The sequence below is a fragment of the Panulirus ornatus genome, chromosome 61 (genome assembly GCF_036320965.1).
Source record: "Panulirus ornatus isolate Po-2019 chromosome 61, ASM3632096v1, whole genome shotgun sequence".
Lineage (NCBI taxonomy): Eukaryota > Metazoa > Arthropoda > Malacostraca > Decapoda > Palinuridae > Panulirus > Panulirus ornatus.
In genome coordinates, this window is record NC_092284.1 from 848,869 (window position 1) to 870,027 (window position 21,159).

General features: G+C 38.6%; 2 protein-coding genes across 4 annotated transcripts in view; both read right to left on the reverse strand.

Moving 5' to 3' along the window:
- Positions 1–2,590: 2,590 nt before the first annotated feature.
- LOC139767382 (cuticle protein 19-like) lies at positions 2,591–5,350 on the reverse strand. Of its 2 annotated transcripts, XR_011717053.1 has the most exons (3): positions 5,126–5,350; positions 3,405–4,224; positions 2,591–3,373 (listed from the first exon to the last, which is right to left on the reverse strand). XR_011717053.1 is itself a non-coding variant. In XM_071696715.1 (2 exons), exons 1-2 carry the CDS (start codon positions 5,138–5,140, stop codon positions 3,901–3,903), a joined length of 339 nt encoding a protein of 112 aa, XP_071552816.1. In that variant the 5' UTR covers positions 5,141–5,350; the 3' UTR covers positions 2,591–3,900. The 2 variants fall into 2 exon arrangements, 1 of the variants encoding a protein (XP_071552816.1); XM_071696715.1 differs by having other exon boundaries at positions 2,591–4,224.
- A 2,891-nt stretch (positions 5,351–8,241) lies between these two features.
- LOC139767475 (uncharacterized) overlaps positions 8,242–21,159 on the reverse strand; it is a 28,311-nt gene continuing 15,393 nt past the window's right edge. For both annotated transcript variants that reach the window (XM_071696893.1, XM_071696894.1), the window contains 3 exons: positions 18,502–21,111; positions 17,672–18,353; positions 8,242–17,021 (listed from right to left, as the gene is read on the reverse strand). In XM_071696893.1, the coding sequence (XP_071552994.1) occupies positions 16,882–17,021; positions 17,672–18,353; positions 18,502–21,111 (3,432 nt within the window). In that variant the 3' untranslated portion in view covers positions 8,242–16,881. The remainder of the gene's footprint in view (positions 17,022–17,671; positions 18,354–18,501; positions 21,112–21,159) is intronic.

Consider the following 21,159-nt stretch of genomic DNA (forward strand, 5'->3'; position numbering starts at 1 on the left):
CAACTGATGCCACTCACAAATATTATCTCTATTTTATACATCAAAATGGATCTAGTCCATTTTATATACGCATGATAGATTGATTCTTGCTATTTTTTCTCAAATTATTAGCAAAGAACGCAATGAACTTTTCAGCTTTGAGAGTTATAATTATGGGAATTATCAATTTATGTAAACTTTACCTTATCTTATTTGGTAACATTGAGCGGTAATGGACACATAAGGGGCTAACATCTTTCTATTTTTTCTTTTACATTCTTAATTTCAAGAAAATATTTTTATCGTTGCAGCAATTTATAGATCAATACCCCTAATACAAAATCCCTAAGGTTTAGTAGCCTCTTCTCTACATAAAGTTTGATTAACACGTAAACCTTTAACATTATATTATGACGGTGGAGTCCATGTCTCTTTGTAATTAACTCTATAATGGATGGCTTATACAACAGGAGAGGGTTTTTCTGGCTGTTGTAGTAGGTAATGGTGTTAGTTGCCATCGCCTCGTAATGTTATGATGCATAAGAGTTTATTTAGGGCAGCCTGAAGTTTGCTGAACCAGTCCTTCCTCAGGACATCAGCAGACATGTTAGGGTTACAGTGGTCTGTGGCAGTTGGATGAAGGAGTTTGTGCCCCAGATAATGCCATAGCTGGCCCCATGTAGTGCCCAGGACGCTGAGCCCCTGGGCAGTACTTGATGTAGGACTTGCCTTTTCTTGAATTTCTAGCGAGCGGTGTTTTACCATGAGTTCTTATCTATCTTCCACGTGCAGATGTTGCCTCAGGGATATGTGTTGGTTCTTCCTGAGTTTGTGTACATATCCTGCTTAACACCCCAGTACATCACCCACCTACACCCCAGTACAGCACACACCTACACCCCAGTACATCACCCACCTACACCCCAGTACAGCACACACCTACACCCCAGTACAGCATCCACCTACACCCCTGTACATCACCCACCTACACCCCAGTACAGCACACACCTACACCCCAGTACAGCACACACCTACACCCCAGTACAGCACCCACCTACACCCCAGTACAGCACCCACCTACACCTCAGTACAGTACCCACCTACACTCCAGTACAGCACCCACCTACACTCCAGTACAGCACCCACCTACACTCCAGTACAGCACCCACCTGCACCTCAGTACAGTACCCACCTACACTCCAGTACAGCACCCACCTACACTCCAGTACAGCACCCACCTACACCTCAGTACAGTACCCACCTACACCCCAGTACAGCACCCACCTACACTCCAGTACAGCACCCACCTACACTCCAGTACAGCACCCACCTGCACCTCAGTACAGTACCCACCTACACTCCAGTACAGCACCCACCTACACTCCAGTACAGCACCCACCTACACCTCAGTACAGTACCCACCTACACTCCAGTACAGCACCCACCTACACCCCAGTACAGCACCCACCTACACCTCAGTACAGTACCCACCTACACTCCAGTACAGCACCCACCTACACCCTGGTACAGCACCCACCTACACCCCAGTACAGCACCCACCAGTACCGCACTCCAGCATACACCAGGATCCCAGTACCACTATGTATGATGAGCCAGTACACGACCACCATCACCAGCCCCAGCAACAGTAACTAAACTTAATGTTATATACATAGATTGGTAAACCAAATCCATCCTTTGTAGAAAACAGGAAGCGGGTGAGGAACTGGAGTATATTGTTAGAGTTAACAACCTCTTGACAGTTTCAGGATGATAAGTTATGTACATAATGTGAAGGTGAGCAGGGACAAGGTCACAATGTGCTATTAATACTACACACTGACTACTGTCCCTTAATAACATGTAGTTTTCGTCGATTTGAATCAGTCGAGGGATAACGAGGTGTAATGGAATATCCAAATTATAAGTGCCACTCGGAAAGATAAAACTACTTATAAACTTCTCCCTAACTTATAATCTTGCTAGAGAAAAAAATAATTGTGTTGGGTGAAAAATTTTTCCTTCGCTGCTGCCGTTAAACCTGGCCCTCACCCCGCTGCCAGGCAACACACACACCCCTTACCTAACCCACACATATTTATCTATTTACTTCAGATATTCTAATGTACCAACTGGTTATTAATAGTCTAAAAAAAATGTGTTAATTAATAATCAAGAAATTAGGCTAAAGTTGAACATGTGTTTAATATAAATATCGCATAACCTTGATTTCACGTCAAAATGTTGCCGCTCGATTATGCAAATCTAAAGATTTTACAATATAATTATTATTGTTTATGTAATCAAGTTGCATCTGTCATTATAAGGTAAACATTAAAGCAATAAATACTTGAATATCATGAATAATATTGGCAACTGTGTCTGACGTGAAGTATTTATATTTGAAGTTGTTGCTTGGCTACGCCACAAACCAATGATCTTTTTTTACTCATATATATATATATATATATATATATATATATATATATATATATATATATATATATATACACATATGGAAACAGCTTTAAACCTGTGTATTTTATTGCAACATAACGGTAACCTTTCTTATATTTGTGCTAATGATTGTGAAAACATTTATATATATATATATATATATACATTGACGTTTATTTACATATATAATGAAATACAAGTAATGTTCAAACATATACATCAGTTAAGATCAAATTATGAGTCGACACAATTGTTGATTACTTACGTTAATGATGGTCACTATGGATGACAGTTTACTGATACACATGTTGTTTACTATACATTATTTACGTCAACCCATCCAGCTGAGGGGGTAGCACTCAGCTGGGATATACTCCACCTCCAGCTGGTTGAGGTAGGCTATACTCCATCTCCAGCTGGTTGAGGTAGGCTATACTCCATCTCCAGCTGGTTGAGCTAGGCTATACTCCATCTTCAGCTGGTTGAGGTAGGCTATACTCCATCTCCAGCTGGTTGAGGTAGGCTATACTCCATCTCCAGCTGGTTGAGCTAGGCTATACTCCATCTTCAGCTGGTTGAGCTAGGCTATACTCCATCTCCAGCTGGTTGAGCTAGGCTATACTCCACCTCCAGCTGGTTGAGCTAGGCTATACTCCACCTCCAGCTGGTTGTGCTAGGCTATACTCCACCTCCAGCTGGTTGAGCTAGGCTATACTCCACCTCCAGCTGGTTGAGCTAGGCTATACTCCACCTCCAGCTGGTTGAGCCAGGCTATACTCCACCTCCAGCTGGTTGAGGTAGGCTATACTCCATCTCCAGCTGGTTGAGCTAGGCTATACTCCATCTCCAGCTGGTTGAGCTAGGCTATACTCCACCTCCAGCTGGTTGAGCTAGGCTATACTCCATCTCCAGCTGGTTGAGCTAGGCTATACTCCATCTCCAGCTGGTTGAGCCAGGCTATACTCCACCTCCAGCTGGTTGAGGTAGGCTATACTCCATCTCCAGCTGGTTGAGCTAGGCTATACTCCATCTCCAGCTGGTTGAGCTAGGCTATACTCCACCTCCAGCTGGTTGAGCCAGGCTATACTCCATCTCCAGCTGGTTGTGCTAGGCTATACTCCACCTCCAGCTGGTTGAGCTAGGCTATACTCCATCTCCAGCTGGCTGTGCTAGGCTATACTCCATCTCCAGCTGGTTGTGCTAGGCTATACTCCACCTCCAGCTGGCCCACAAGTTTCATCAGACGTTGTCTTGCTCCAGCTGGGTTGGACCAGCTACATGGCCGGGCTGACCTGGTTGTATACAACGTACGAGAGAATCACCAGAATTTATATATTAATCTCAACACAATAGGGACTCCATCTTATAGCTTTGTTACCTGATATATAATTATATTTGGGGCGCCATATATAGTGTATAAGTGTGTGGTGGTGTATAGTGGGTGAGGGTAGGTAGTGAGGAGGTCTAGATGTATGAGGCTGGGGCTGGGTACGAGGCCTGGCCATCATAGGCCACCTGAGCCCGGTAGCCATTGTGGTGGTCGGCCGTGAAGGTCACCCGTTGGGTACGACCATCGGGTAACACGACCCGGTACGACCCAGATGTTAGGCTGCCGTCGCTGTTCTCGTCGTGCGCGAAGTCGTTGCTTGTATAGTCGTCCTTCACAGCGTAGGCGAAGTCGTAGGGCATCCCTAGCTGCTTGTAGGAGGGCGGGGCACCGTATACAGGGGGGGAGTCTGGCCTGGGGGAGGCCAGGGTAATGGCCGCCACCATCGTTACCAACACCATCTGTAGTTACGCCTTATATCAATTAACACCATAATTAATCTTGACTAATTACACCTCGTGGTAAATGAGTTCATATAATAATACCGTTCCCGAGTGACTGTAGTTCATAAACTGATCAAAATAAACCATTGCGGGTTACAATTAAGGTCAGAATCGCTATATATAAACTGAGACTTCTCAACTAATGATTTCAAGCTGTTGGTAATGATGAACATGTTATTATCACTCATTTGTATAACAAAATAATATTAAACGAGTCACACGTCATCTTTATTTGCCATATTTATTAAAGTCTTTTGTATTACAAACGGTAAATACCCATGTAACGCCCTATTTGTATTGTCAAAGATGAACAACAAAATATATTCTCCAATTATCCAATTTACCCGGTCCTTAAATAATACTATGAACAATAATAATAATAATAATAATAATAATAATAATAATAATAGTAATAATAATAATGATAATAATAGCAACAATTTTGTCCATGGTATCAGGTCGTACGATATTTCAGGACGACTGTTAGTTGTCTGGCAGCAAGTGCTGCCGCGGGCTCCTGGTGGGGCTGAGTAACGCTGTCGGGCGTATGATGAATGACAATCTATTATGACGGATATACTTACATACAGAGCCATCAACACATTATGGGCACTGTATATATATATATATATATATATATATATATATATATATATATATATATATATATATATATATATATATGGTTAATGAGTGTAAAACACAATATGAAACATTAACATTAGAAATATACGGATATTCTGTAACATTTCAGTTGTGTATCTTGGATATGTATACTGTAATTGATGGTTATGAATAGTTAAACATTATTACGTCAGACAATTCATACATAAATAGACAGAAACATTGCATCTCTCACCTTAATAGACGACATGTTGTCTGCTCGCCTGTTCTTAGCTCTGTGCTGGTCGTTCTAAGCTTTTCTGACTCTTTATACCTGCCACCATGACCACAGTTTCACTATCTGCATATGCCACAAGTTCTGCTCAACCATAAATTACACAGCGATGCTAATTCGTCCCATTTTTGCCATAATTTGTCGTAAGGATCTGTTAGACTCTCCCGCCATTACTGTCCAGCTGACTCCTGGCGTTCGCTCTCTTCCCGTGCATTAAATCCTCACTAATTGTTTATTTATTTCTTGATTCTATCAATATTCATACCATAGATCACATTATTATTTCTGGATGGATTTACATTTTTTTGTATACTCCCAACGTATAATTTATTCCGTATTTTGCGGTAAAAAAAATGATATATTTAGGTCACGAGTAACGGACTGAGGAGCTTCAGCTCTTTCCATTTGTTTACAAAATGTGTTGAATCTCGAGAGAAATATTTGAACTTTTTAAAAATGTCAGAAATAAAGTTAGTGAAGGAATTGAGGTTGCCTGGTCATGTTGGTGGGGGGAGGGGGGGGGATTCAGGAACCGCCATTATGTACTCTACATGTAAATAAAATATATGGTCTTTTTCAGTCTGTCTCACGTAAATACATCAACATCATTATTTCCTTAAAATATAAATCTAATGAGCAAGATTCTCCTAACTACACAGTGTGGGATCCTCGACCAGGGCAACATGTCCAGCATGACGTGGAGGATTATATAGACGCACCTGTATGTAACCATGGGTAGTGTGTGTGTAGCTGTTGGACTGGAAATTAGATATCACAGTATTTATGTCCAATAACATTTCATTCATGTTTCTCAGACCATCACGTCAATTGTGATTATAATGGTAATAATCACAAAACTAATATTCAAATTTAAAATGTAATTCTAAACATATTGTTTTTACATTTGATATACTTAAAAATGGTTCACATGATCCTCTCCTGAGACAGGATTTTATTGAGGAACAAAATGACGGTTAATCATATTGAATAAACATAAGCCATTCACAGACGTCGAGAACGTAGAAAATAATGAATTAAATACGACATATTGGCTGGTGTGGAGGGGGTCGGCCACACCTGCTGGTGACGTAATAGCTATGATGATAATGCCTTTCGCCTTCTGTTGGCCAACCGGGAAAGTGTCCCGCCGGCGATTAAGGCCACAACATTCTCTGTAGCACAACCCATCCATCTCCCACACACCCTAACTTTCCCCCCCAGACCAAGCCACAGCAGTGAAAACTCCCTCCCGCCACATGTTTTCCACCTGAGGAATGCCTCTACAATACCTGCCATGATGTATTTACATAGTGCCCATGTACTCCAAGAATAAAGTTATATACACAGTCAGTGTGATTTCCTTTATCTGTCTCATTCTACCTTTACATGTTCTTCATATATACTATCTATATTTGCTCGTATCTTCGCTATCTTTCAAAAACTTTCTCGAAGGTAAATCAATATATGTCAAAATGTAGGATTCTTCATTCTATATTGTGAACAAATAAGATCAACTTAAAACTGATGAATGTAGTCTGTATGATAAGACGATAAGAAAATGTTCCTTAATCTTTCTGATAAGTTTTTATCATATCTCTGTAAGCTAATGTGTCCCTGAATGAGCGTTGTGTGGTAACCAAATTATCTAATGAAATAATAATACAATGCTATAATCGACCAACATTATAGAGGCCCTCAAATATCATTTCAGCAAAGACATTTTACTGATATTCTTCATAATTTGTTTCTCATGTATGATAACAGTTCCCTGTCATAGTAATGCATCACAGATTTAAACATCTGTAACTCTTTTACTTAATAGATATTACGAAAATTGTAAATTTATTCATATTTAGTAACTCTTTTATCCATTTGAACTTCTTACGTAATACTTAGGTAATTAATGCCAAAAAACTTAGTTGACTTTTCAAAGCACAAGGATTTTATCTCGGAACAAGTGTGAAATGTTATCACATCAATATATCATTTCTTTGTGGCCCAAGGTCCCCAATCTTAGGGCTCTTCCAGATTTGAGACTGCACGCCATTAAGGAGCAGAGTAAGGTGGCTACCTTTACAGACAGAAAGTCCTGGAGGATGTACTCTTCTCCCATCCACCCATGGTAATACAGCCTCATCAAAGGTAACTTTCACTTGCAATGTCACCACTTCTAAGTGGAGTTCAGAAGGAAATGCACACCTTGCCTTACACTTCTACTCTTGAACCCCCTTCTATGGGGCTCCTGCAGCACTCAGGAAGCCAGCCACATCCATCAAAGGAATGAATGCCAAGAATATTGTTATGAGATGAGATTGCATTGAAAGCGTAGTAGTTTCACCCTAAAGGTTATCATGCCTATGGTTGCTAGTGACCAGAGATTGGTCTGTGCTCTATTTTGTGTGGTTTGCAGCTTTCTTATATTTGCTTTTGTCACGTTGGTTGACCAGGCAGGTGAGGCATACTTTAAGGTGACAGATGATGAATCATTTGAAAAGGATTCTCGCTTATATCAGGTAACACTATCTTAGGGACATTCGGTTTGTTTAAGGTCTTGGTGTTGATGATAGTGATGTGAGAAGTGAATATCATTTATATTTCATACGTGATGTTCAATATGTTTAAAGTTTTGTTTCAGTGGAAGTGTCTGATCATTTAGGGTGATGGGAGGGTGCGTGTCAGACATATACATGTTAGTGGTTAGGACAAACACACATATAGATAGACATGTACATGCTACAGGTATATCAAAATTTATGAAAACCTTTTACCAAGTTAGGCTTCCAAACTGTAAGATATGAACTATTCTTAAGACCGATGAAAAGGTAGTGATGGGCTTAGTGAGTGTGATGATTTGTGAAGTTTAACTAAACAGGAGGGTTTATAGTCTGTTCCCTAATTACCTCATGGACACACACAAAGACTCTTGTCTTATTTGCTTCAACACAACCAAAAGATGTCTTATTGTATCTAAATTACAGTAAAACCTAATTTCATAAGATTTTTTTTTGACCAAGTGATTCACAAAGGTAAGTGTTCATTAAACATTATAGCTTTTACAAGAAAAATGATAGGACCAGTAATGTGAAATTACATTTTTAATTAAAAAATCAATCAACAGTTTCAAGGTCATTCTTAAAAGTATCAAAATATTCCTTTGGATAATTATGACATGATAATGATTCTGTACAATTTGTTTTGCTCTCCTATAATTATCACAAGATCAATTAACAGTCTTTATCAAAATAGATTCTCACAACACATCACTGTCTCAATCAACATGATGCATTATAAAACAATCAACACACCATTAAGTTTAGCACAACATTTTCCAGGTTACATACTGTATATATATATATAATATGTATGAAATAACTCCACATGATCAACACATTGTTTAGTATGTTAATTAGACTAATCAAAATTATGTTTTTCATCCAGCAGGCTACGTTAAGACCATGGCTAATACCAAACAGATGACTCATGGTTTACAATGTGTCTTAGCTATGACTCGAAATGTGATAGAACACGACGGAGACTGAAGAAGATCATGGTGAAGGGTAAGCCAGACCATGATATTCACCAAGCTAGACCATTGCACATATCAAGCTAGACCATGGTTCAGAAGAGACTAGACATCCTCTATATATCTCTGTATAATATGTATCAATATATAAAGGATGAGTGAAGGGAGGCAGACAATGAGGATGCACGTGGTAAAAAGAGGAGTGCCTAACCCCTGATGATAAATTCACTTATGTGAAATACAAAAGTCTGGTCATTATATCACTTGCACTGCAGACTTCATTCACACTTCAGTACACATACCATTATGTAAATACAAACTTACAAAAACATAAAAACTGACAAGGATGCATAAACTATCACACAGAGGAACTGGCAGACTGGAGGATGAAAACATAAAGGCAAACACGTAGATATGCATAAACACATACACTAAAAGCATACTCAAAATATACATTAGTATCATTCACATACTACACATTCTCATTAACTAGCCTATATGAGTATTCCTGCATTTCTTTTTTTGGACCTTGAGACTTACGTCTAAATTTGCAGATGTCAACCAACATGAATGACACATGCTGTACTTATGTCATGCATTACTCAGGTAACTAGTCATAAACCATGAAAAAAAATGATAAACTCTCTATCAATAATATTACAAGCAATACAAACATGAGAAAATAAATCAATATAATGGGACAATTATTCTTGACATATATATTAACCCTATCTAAAAATAATTTTCTCTGAGAAACAATCAATGTACAATTCACAAAATTTATCAAAAAAAAAAAATTTTTCCCCCTTTTGCCCTTGAGCATAAAAAGTCAGCATTCTATTTGGACAATGCATCATCATAAAACAGACTACATGGTTATCTCTAACAATGTGTGAGAAAGGGACTGGTAGCCGTTGATAGTAATTTTGGCATCTGCACTGAGGACTTGGGAGCAATTTGGGTAACAAATCCAAAACTGGCATACTGAGGCTGTTTATCTCATCAGATATCAACATGTAAAACCATGATGCTTGTCTGCTGCAACTGCTCATACTTAGGCAAAGCACATCATCACCAATGTCAGGACGTAAATGACCAACTTCATGTAACATAATCACATTCTTACCATGATTTTATATATCATATAACATTTTCCAAATCAAAAAATAAACAAACTGTGCAAAAATCATTCCAAAAGACTCAATTTCTACCACACTACAGTTACCACACTACGTGATAACTGAGGTTTCCACACATCAGTATGGAACAAATAACTGGGACTAAAGCTGGAATGTTTACAAATATGTACAACATTTCATGAACATTTTTGGTTACAGATGCTGAGGAAAACAAACATATGTACAACAATATCTCATCAACTCCTTAATATATTGGTTGTTCAAACTAGCTTTGTAATATAAAGTTCACTTAAATTTTTCTATCACAGAAAGCTAAAGCAGGAAAGTGATACATAACCTTTTCCAGGTAATGGCGTAATGGTTTTACATTTTCCAAGTACAGTCATCTTTACTGTAACACCAAGAATTAGATGCACAACTGCCTTATTTATCAAATGCAAAATCTTGGAGATAATCATAAGAAGGTAGTTTTCCCCCTTAGTTTTACCATTCCTACCCTTCTTGCGATGGCATACCCAATTCAAGGAGGAATTATTTTTCTAACCATCACAGGGCTGGCTAAAAATGGGCCCTAATCCCTTCAGCTCTATGGTGCCTGCTCCATGAGATATGAGAAGACTAGCTACTTGCTCTACCATGCCCTTCTAACCACATTCTTAATGATCAGGTAAACCAACCATTCCTCATTCATGTTTAAACTGTGATTTTACTTCCCAGTACCAAGATGTCAGATATGATGCTACATGATACCAGGAACCTAGTCAGGCATGCAGTAAGTACTTGGTACATTAGTGCCTGATGTATCCTCAAAATATGATGTTACAGGATAACAGGAGTCTAATTCTACTTGCAGTAAGTACTTGGTACATTAGCTCCTGATGTGTCCTCAAAATATGATGTTACAGGATAACAGGAGCCTAATTCTACTTGCAGTAAGTACTTGATACATTGGTGCTTTCCTTATCCTTAAAATATGATGTTACAGGATAGCAGGAACCTAGTTATGCATGCATTAAGTACTCGGTACATTGGTGCAGATATTCCTACTTCCTTGTATTTCTGTTGCTAATGTTCACCCATACAACAAATTATAATGACACTATAATAATCAATAGTACATAATTAAAAAGAGCATGTTCTATTGCTTCACACAACATTAAAAAACAACATATTCATCCTCACAATGTTTGCAGAGATGAAGTTGGATTTTCCTTGTTAGTGAGCACTGTTAGACTACATGGAACTTAGCTATAGCACCTGTCAATAATGGACTCCAAACAGTGGCATCCTTTGTACTGAGGTTTGTTTGATACATATATTCTACGTACCAAGACTGACCTAACGAATGAGTCAAATAGAAACTCTAACAACATAATTCAATTTCCGTCAAAACAAACTTCTTTGCTTCATTACCTGAGCATCATTCAAAAAACTTTATTTCTGGACTGACAATAATGACAAGTGGTAAGGCTCTTGTATACAGTTGACTTTTAATCAATAACTTGATGCGGGGAATAAAAGATCCAAGATAATGAATAAGAAAGCTAATCTAACCAATGCTTAAAAACCAAAAGCAGCAATATTTACCTGACATTCACCTTAAACCGGTATCTACCATGAAGGAAAACATCATATTCTGCTCCAGAAGCAATTTTAGGTAATTAGAATTTTCTTATCAAGCTGGTTAACATTCACCACAAACTTTTTTCCTGTCTAATGACTGATCAATCACTTAAGAGCTAACCATAGACACCTGCTTCCTCCACTTGTGACACATGCCAGGCTCTGCTCAGTATCAATCTTAGTCTATTTCTACATTAATGAGACATGAATCATGTAATGTTGTTTCTTCAACAATATACAAGGAGATAATTTCTCCAGATATGAGGGCTAAAATGGTGCAAAGTTCTGATGTGAATAGTAGTTATCTTCCCCATGCATACTGTGTCTAGCTCTGGAGTCAGGCCCACCTTCTCAAACTACATCTTAGCACTGGTTTCTCCTAAAAATAAGTGACTTAAAAAATCACTCTTGTAAAAATAAAATTGTATACCCTACTGCTAATCCCTCTTAAGGAGCTTTAACCAATAAACGGAAATTCTGGTAACATACCTCACATATAACCCAGGTACTTAAGTCATCAAATTACAACTATGAAACTTGTAACATATATGTTTCAGAGATGTGGAGAAGATGAGTGAAGAAATACTGACTATGAAAATCTGTCAGAAGTACATGAATCAAGGGCATGAGCAGACGCAGAAGGTGATGGAAGAATGAATTGAAAACAGGCTTTGAGGTATGATGGCCAGAACCAGGAGGGTGAGAGGCACGTATAGAACAGAATGAAGTGGTATATAGAAAGCAAGATGTTGACTTGTTAATGAGATGAACCAGGGCATGTAAAGTAGTCAGGGAAAACCAAGGAAGGGTCTGTTGTGCATGACCATTCATTGTGGGCTCAGGTATTGATGCAGTATGCATGACAGTTATAGAATGAATGCAAGAAAATGAGGCCATTCTTTTATCAGATTTTGGCACTTCCTCACTAAGGCAGAAAACTCTGAACAGCTACTAGAAAAAAATATAATGTATGTGTATGAATGGCTGTGGACCCTATGTGGTGTGAGGAGGAATGATCACATAAGAAAAGATAGTGTAAGAGAGAGATATGAGAGTAAGCAGAGTCTGAGTAAGAGAGCTGACCATCTTGTGCTGAAATGGCTTGAAAGTATGGATAGGCTGAGTGAAGAAAGACTGACTGAAAGTACATGTGTAAAAATGGAGGAATCAAGGGGTAAGGGAGACTTAGCATAAGCTGAAGGAAAGGATGGAGTGAGAGGGGCTTTGAGCTGTCAGAGGCTGAACATTTGGAAGGGTCAGATGAAAACACAAGACAGGGAGAATTAGAGTGGTATACATGGGACAATGTACCATGAAAATGAACTATGGCATTTAAAGTGGTCAGAGGAAACCACAGAATGGTCTGTGGGACTTGGTTGTGTCTGAAGCATTAGGTATGAAAATAAGAGAGTGGATGTGAGCAAAATGAGGTCATTCTTCATATGTAATTAGTGTTACTTTGCTAACATCAGAAACAGCATACATGCTTAAAAAGGATGAGGAAATTTGCCATGCACTCTCAGTACACTCAACATTACAACACTTTATGACCTATGGTCCCAACCAACATACGTGGCCAGCTTCCTGGGTGCTGCAGGAGCCTCATAAGGACAGAACGGACTCCCAGGGCAGTAAGTAAGCGTTTACATATATAATCCTCCACTTTTGACATACTTATTAACTTTGTCTACCTCTCTTCACTCATTCTCTCCTTATGTTATACCATTTCATTAACTCTTTGGCTCAACTACAATCATTTTATATTTCAATAAAGACATTTCAAGTATGAGAGTATGATGCAATGGCTTCAATATATACAGAGAATGAGTGAGTAAAGGTTGACACAGAGGATACATATGTCTGAAGTGGAGGGGACAAGGAGAAGGGGAAGACCACACTAAAGATATAAGGATGGAGTGAAAAAGATTTTGAATGATCAGGGCCTGAACGTGCAAGAGGGTGAAAGGCTTGCATGAGATAAAAAAATTGGACAATGTGGTATACAGGGGTCGATGTATTGTCGATGAACTGCATACAGTGCAACTCTGAAGCTGTGCAGCCATATGTATCTTACCTTCCTGCCCCAAGATCACTTTCCATGAGGTCTCCCACAGAGTTTAGGAAACTTGCCCTGCACAATGAGTGGAACAACAGGTTAAGGAGTGTGGTGATACTCTGCACATTTCGTCCTGGGTTCAGCACAGGACAGTTAAAGAGTAAATGTTTAAATTCTTCTGTACCTCTTGGATATGGGGGATCATGTGATATGTAGGATCAATTATTGTAGAGCTGGAGAGGTAGGCAGTACTTACAACACAAATGGTAAAGTTAACTCGTATATGTTCAGAAAGTGTGATTTTGTGTGGGTGAAAATATAGTGGAGTGGAGTTGGACTGGGTTGGGTGTTGGCTGCAGGGTGCTTGTTGAATCAATATAGTGTGAATATGTTTTCTCAGTACTGTCTGTTGATGTGTGTGTGTGTGTACAACTAGGCTGTTAAAATGTGAGCCCTAGTTCAGTCCACTGATGGCACGTTGCCCTCAATATACCACATTGCTCCAATTCACTCTATTCTGTGTATGACTTACACTTTTGTATCATATGTATATATATATATATATATATATATATATATATATATATATATATATATATATATATATATATATATATATATTATCCCTGGGGATAGGGGAGAAAGAATACTTCCCACGTATTCCCTGCGTGTCGTAGAAGGCGACTAAAAGGGAAGGGAGCGGGGGGCTGGAAATCTTCCCCTCTTTCTTCTTTTTTTTTTTTTTTTCCAAAGGAAGGAACAGAGAAGGGGGCCGGGTGAGGATGTTTCCTCAGAGGCCCAATCCTCTGTTCTTAACGCTACCTCGCTGAGGCGGGAAATGGCGAATAGTATGAAAGAAAAAGAAAAAATATATATATATATGCTAACCTGTCTCTAGGAAGAGGGAAGATAGAAAACTATGCATGTTTCTTGTTACAGGAAGGCTGGAAATACATCCTTCTTGTATTATGAAGGAACACAGGAAGAGGCCAAGCTAGCCTTTTCCTCTTAGGCTCAGTCATCTGTTTCTGACACTGCCTTGGTAAATCAGGAAGCAAGAGAATACACATAAAAGAAAGAATAAAAATAAAATTCAACTGAGTGTGAGTCTACTTCTTTAAGTCTCTTTTTCTTTCATAAATGTTAACTATTTCCCATGTGAGCAACCAGAACAGATGACTGTGCCTCAGAAGAAAAAAAGATCCTCATTTGGAAAGACAAGATAGGAGAATTTCCAGCACACACTCCCACCCGTTAGCCACCATCTTCAATGTGGAGATGCATGGGCAGTATTCTTTCTCCCCTATCCTTAGGGATTGGGAAGTATTTTATCTAAATCATTCAACTTATTCAATCACTCTTAATGAAACGACAGTCTTCTATCAAAGTAGTTAAGAAACTCAACGATACACACAAGTCTACTCATTAAGACAAATGTTATTTACTAATATCATCTGATGAATACTGAATCATATTACAACAGAAACAAAATTTCAATGAATTTCAGTCACTGAGTTTAAGTGTAAGAACTCATGGTTTCATCCTGACGGGCATCAGATCTCTATCTATTACAAGGCACTTTTGTAAAGCTCACGACTTGCTCTGCTCAAGCATCTGTCCCACATGAGCAGAAAACTACATCTAACAGATCACCTGAAGATTTGCACCCCCATTGTTTTTTATGCTAGGTATGGTTTGCACCTGACCCTGAGGTTTGGTTTGCAACTTACTCTAACATACCCTAACAGTCTAAAAAAACACTGAGGGGTGGGGGTGGATGGATCCTCAGGTGATCCCATTTAACAATCATCAACATACATTAAATAAAGTGAGAAAAATTATTGTCAATCCCCCATATAAAACCTGTACATCTTATCATTTATTTCACTTCATCTATCATATAAACAAAATGTGGAATCTGACATAAAAATTAAAGGAATGCATATTTCAGAAAAATGAAAAGGCTATTTTCTTGGTAACAGACACTAATTGCAACAAAGACATTCACAGGGCAGGAATTAATTCCTAGAGATACTGGACAAATCATTAAGAGAAGGCCTTTTATCGTGTGGTTAAAATCATGAGTGTTTGCCTGGTGAGAGACCATTAATGCTAAATTCTAAATTTTTCTCAACTGTGGAGAAATCTTCATGAATTTCCAGTTTAATTTCATTCAGATCAGTATCTATCATATCCTTATTTCCACAACACATTTATTTTGCTGTATGGGTTCATTTGTGCAATGTGTGGTCAAAACAATCATCAAGTCCAAACTAAACACATTATCAATTAGAAAAGAATCACATGATCAGAATTTCAACTGATGTAACCCTGGGCAACTCTGGTCATGACAATATTAACAGACACAATCATGAAAAAAATTATGTGAAATACATCATAAAACAGAGCATAACTAAACAGTGTACAACACAATATAAAAAAAGTATATATAAATGTAGTTTCAGCCTCAATATGTACGATTTTCAGATGATGGAAAGATCTCACACACTGGTACTTTCAGAAGAAAAATTGTTGTCTATGTTATAAGGAAAATTTTACTGCTGACATACATCAGTTATGCTTGAATACCAGAAAGTAATATTCAGCCAATCAAAATGCTGTTGCATTGGGCTTAGACTTGACATCACTCCACTGGCCTTTGGATGACTAGGGTACCATTTCATAATTCCTAGACAGCCATCACCACCGGTCTGGCTTCTTGGATAACCAAGATTTTAAATCAATGTATCCCAGATAGTGAAGATTCTAAACCATTGGTTGTTAGATAATAATGATTTAATTGCAGATGGTCCTTGACTAAGAAATTCCAAACTAATAGGTGTGGTCAAATTACTTTAGATTCTAGATTATGGGATCCTGGATAATGTTCAAGACCACTTGGTCCTGAGTACAAAAGAATCTAGGCCATTATGTCTCGGATTATGATTCTATACTACGTTCTGAATCAAGATCCTAGACCACTGTGTCCTATATACATTTTCTTCATCATCATGTCCTGAATATCAGGATTCTGGATCATGAGGTCCTGGATACTTAATATTCAAAGTCATCAGGTCTTACAGGATTAACATTTTAGACCAATGGATCCTTGATAATAAAAATTCTTTACAACTGTATTCCAGAGAATTGAGATTTTAAAGAAGTGGGTCCTAAACAGTGAAGCCTCTAAAATGTCGTGCTTACATTAACTGTGATTTTAGCTAACCTGTCCATGAAAAATGACCCTGAGATGTTACTTATAAATATATGCAACTGAAGGAAAAGGGACTGATACCATTCTCTGACAGCTGTGTCATTAGGGATATACCTCAAGCCTCCTCTGTAGCTACTAAACTAAAATCATTACTATAAAGTATCATTTTAGGTTACTAAGGAGAGGGTCCTCAAAAGGCTCACTTGATGGTTTTAAATTACTCTTGGATTTTGATGCAGACACTTTTCTTGGTACACTTGTCGAAGGTTTTTCCACTTTACTTGCTGAACTAAAGATGTCATCTGTAAAACAAGATAGGGTCTTACCTCAAAAAGCTAAAATGGAAATATACAAGAAAAACGTACTACTGTTACTATAGTTTGAGGAACGTGAAAACTCAGTTTTCTGAGCATTATGGCAAAACTGCTCTTCACAACTTGACAATATGAAACCAAAACAATTATAAAGTTAATTCCTTTCCATCATCATGCCATTTATTATTCTTTCAAGTCTAAAGATTTTCTTCTTTAATGCTCTTACTCGGAAAGAACTGTTTATAAGAGTGGAAGTCCAAGATTCACTTTACCACAGATGGCTGGATGAAGGATGAGTGTAAGCGATGTTAAAAGTGTAATCACCTCAATTACAGAATTTCACTCATTCCAAGTACTGTACCATATTTCTGAGTCATACAGACTAAAAACCTAAGAAATCAAATTGATGCACACCTACATTCTTTGTGCTAATGAAAATGAGTCAATGACTTGCTATCATGGATTTGTTCTTGTTTCTATACTTTTTCATCACAAAAATATTTCACAAAAAAAATCACCAAAAAACACATCCTGTCAGAGCTAGGTCATTAAGTGACAGGCAGCGTAAACTGAATGTGAAAGGAAACTTATGAACAATGTACTGTGATACTAACTTACCAATACTCTTATAAACTTACCGTCATCATCTTCAAACAGAGAATGAGCGGAAGGTGGTTTGGCCACAGACTTAGTAACACTGTTCTGCACTGCAAAGCTACCTGTGCTCGGCAATAAACTTGTTTTTGGTTTTGTTTGACCAAACAGTTCCTCATCATCACTGTCATTTCCACCAAATATAGATTTACTTGATCCTTTGCTACCGCTGATTTTGGATGAATTTAAGGCACTTATTGAGTTTCCAAAGAGATCATTCTCAACATCTTCACTGTTGTCCTTTAAGGCCACAAACTTACTTTCTTCTTTGGCTGAGGTATCAGCTGATTTCTCATTGTTTTCAACATTTGTAATTTTGGTAATTGTACTTTCATCAAATATGTCAACTTCAGGATCATTATCAATGGAATCAACTTCATTTGGCTCATTAGCCACTGCAGACGAAGCATTAACCACCACGGTTTTATCCTCATTAACTTCTGAAAGTCTCAGCTTCTTAGGAGATACACTCTGTTTAGAGTGAGATGCAGTAGTTGGTGATGGTGAAGAGTGTTTCACAGAAGAGGATGCAACTGCTTGTGGTGGTACTGTATACTCTATATCTGTTCTATTGTCAGGCAAAACTGAGGGGTCATTTTCTCCTAAACCACCTCTTCTATGGGCTCTGCTAGGAGGTCGTCGTCGTTGGCTTCCTCTGACTCGACTCTGAAAATGAAAATACAAAAAATGGTATCTATTTGGGAAGAAAATGATGTTTTAAATTTAAATGTCATTTATAATGAGGTTAGAACTTTTTCCTACTTTCTTACTTTTGAAGAGGTTGATAACATAATCAAGAAACTCAGGGATGTACCTTATTTAAACTCTGCAGTGTTGTGCTGGTTGTGGTTGGTTCATCAAAACTCACACTCTTTTCCTGACCTCCAGACTTAGGAATAAGAGGTTCAGAGCCAAATACCGGTGATAGTGGAGAGACAGGTGAGACTGGACTTACTGGGGTGATATTCTCTCTTGCTGATATGATAGTATTCTCTTTTTTTGCTGGAGAAGATGATAGTGAATTGGTAGGGCAGTCATCTTCATCACTCTCACTCTCAGGTGCCAACATACTCTTCCTTTGCTGCACTTTTGCCAGTAGCTCACTACCCCCGAAGCCGCCGCCACCACCAAACATTGACACTCCTCCAATGGGTGGTTTTTTATGTGGCTTTGTTTCTCGACTTTCCTTCTCTACAGTAACAATCTGCTCAGTCTTATCAGATTTTAATTTATTTTTTCCATTTGATTCATTCAAGTCTTTAGTTTTGCTCTTCTTATCTATAGGTAACTCAGATTCCCCAGAAAAAATTTCAGCCCCCAGCAACTTTGTGTCTGCAGTTTTGGGTCCCTCTTGAATATGAGATGAGGATGATTCAGGTTCTTGTGAATGCATCGAGGGGGACATTTTAGTCTTTGTTGGAAGAGGAGGTGGGCTAAGTCGACTGAACTGACTATATCTTCTTTCTGATTTCACTTGGCTGATACCAAATAGGTCATCATCATCACTCTCACCATCAAAGATGTTACTTTTACTAATACTGTTAATATTTTCTTCTTCTAGTACAGGTTTCTCTATATGAGGTGTTGTACTTCGCTCTTCCCGTACTTCCTCATCCTTTGCTTCTTTTGGACTTAGCATACTCTTCCGCTTACTAACTTGGGCAGCCAACTCTGCTCCACCAAAAAGAGCTACTCCTCCTACAGGTGGTTTCTTAATTATCTCTGGAGGTTTCTCTGGCTTAGAAACAGAAGCAAATTCACTCTGAGATGTCTGGGGAACTTTGGTATTTTCAGCGTCTGAAGGTAATGAAGGAAGGTTTTCCCTGTCTCTAACGGATGTTTCAGAAATATTTACTAGATTATCTGAATTTGTGACTTTTGCAGGAACTGGATCTTTCTGGTGCTGTGACTGTTTTACAGATGTGCTAACTATATCCTTGCCATCTTTTGCATTTTCATATGGCATTGATTTTGCTTCTGTCTTAGTAGTTGCAAATATGTCTACATCATCACCCACCCCAAGAAGATCTGACTCCTTTTCATCACTCCTGGCAGCTATCTTTTTACTCAGTAATGCCCTTGATAATGCATCCGAAAATATATCATCACCACTGTTGTCTGAAGAAGTTTGCACATCTGACTTCTCAGCTGGCATCTCAGACTTGGACGAAGTGGAAGGATTGGCACCTTCTTTTGTCTGATCCACTTTGATATCTGTCTTTGACTTGAACAAATTCTCATCTGGGGAGATAGGTATTTTGGGCTCTGGCTCAAGTTTCTGAGAACTTACATTAGTGGTGGTGTTTGGTGAGACATTCTCAGATGCTACTGTTGGCTCTGGCAAAGTGCTTATGGACCCTATTCTTTCTTCAGTTTTCTGAATTGCTGTATCATCATGAATGGTCTTTGATGAGGAAGAAAACAAATCATCATCAGATGGTGGACTAAATCTGTTGTTGGATGGTAATCCTTTTGCCCTTTGTTCTGCCTTCACTTTAACTGATGTTTCATTTGAAATCTGATCTATTGTGGATGGCTCATTAATGATCTGAGACACTGAAGACTGGGTGGATGGGGAAAAGCTATCTTGATGTGCGGGTGACCCAGAGATCACATGGCTAGGTTTACTGGTGCTTGGCGGTGGAAGAGGTGGCGGCTCTGTCATAAATGCAGAAGTTGATTTTGTTGAAGGAAATCTACTGGATGGAGAGAACAAGTCATCATCATCACTAGGGGAACTGAACAAAGAGCTACTCAAGGTTTTTGGAGGATCAGGAACTTTTACAGGATCTGATTTCTGGATATCTTGGGATTCGGTGGTGGTTACAATAGGATCAGAGTCAAACTGCCCATCATGTTTTGCATTACTGACTGCTGAGTTTGTCTCTGATGTTTTTTTTGTTGAATCTGAACCTCCAGTTGCTGGCAATATAGGTAAAGTATTTGGTCTCTTCTCTACTTTTGCAGGGATGCCAAACAGATCATCATCATCATCATCTGAAAACAGTCCTCCTGTGGATTTAATTACATTTTTAATACTACTAGTGTCAGCAACAACTTCAGTCCTAGGGAGAGTTCCTTCTCCATTTGGCTTCTTTATGGTATCAGATGTTACAGGCAAAACAGGCTCTTTCTGACCAGTCTTTGTTTCTAGGGATGAAGTCACTGGTTTTTTAATTATGCTACCAAACAAATCTTCTTCCTCATCATCATCAAACAAACCATCACCACCAATGTTTGTTATTTTGTGGGTGGCACTTTGTTGTGAAGATGGAGGCTCTGGTTTGTTGAGGGATACCGATGAATTTCTGCTAATTTCCCGAGTGGACCCCTCGTCATGTGATGGCTCAGACTCTGACGAATGCTGCTGATGAATAGCAGATGTTATGGCAGAACCAAAAATGTTGATACCACCAACTGGAACCTGGTAATTAGAACACATCACATCTCACAATTCTATAAAAAGAAATTA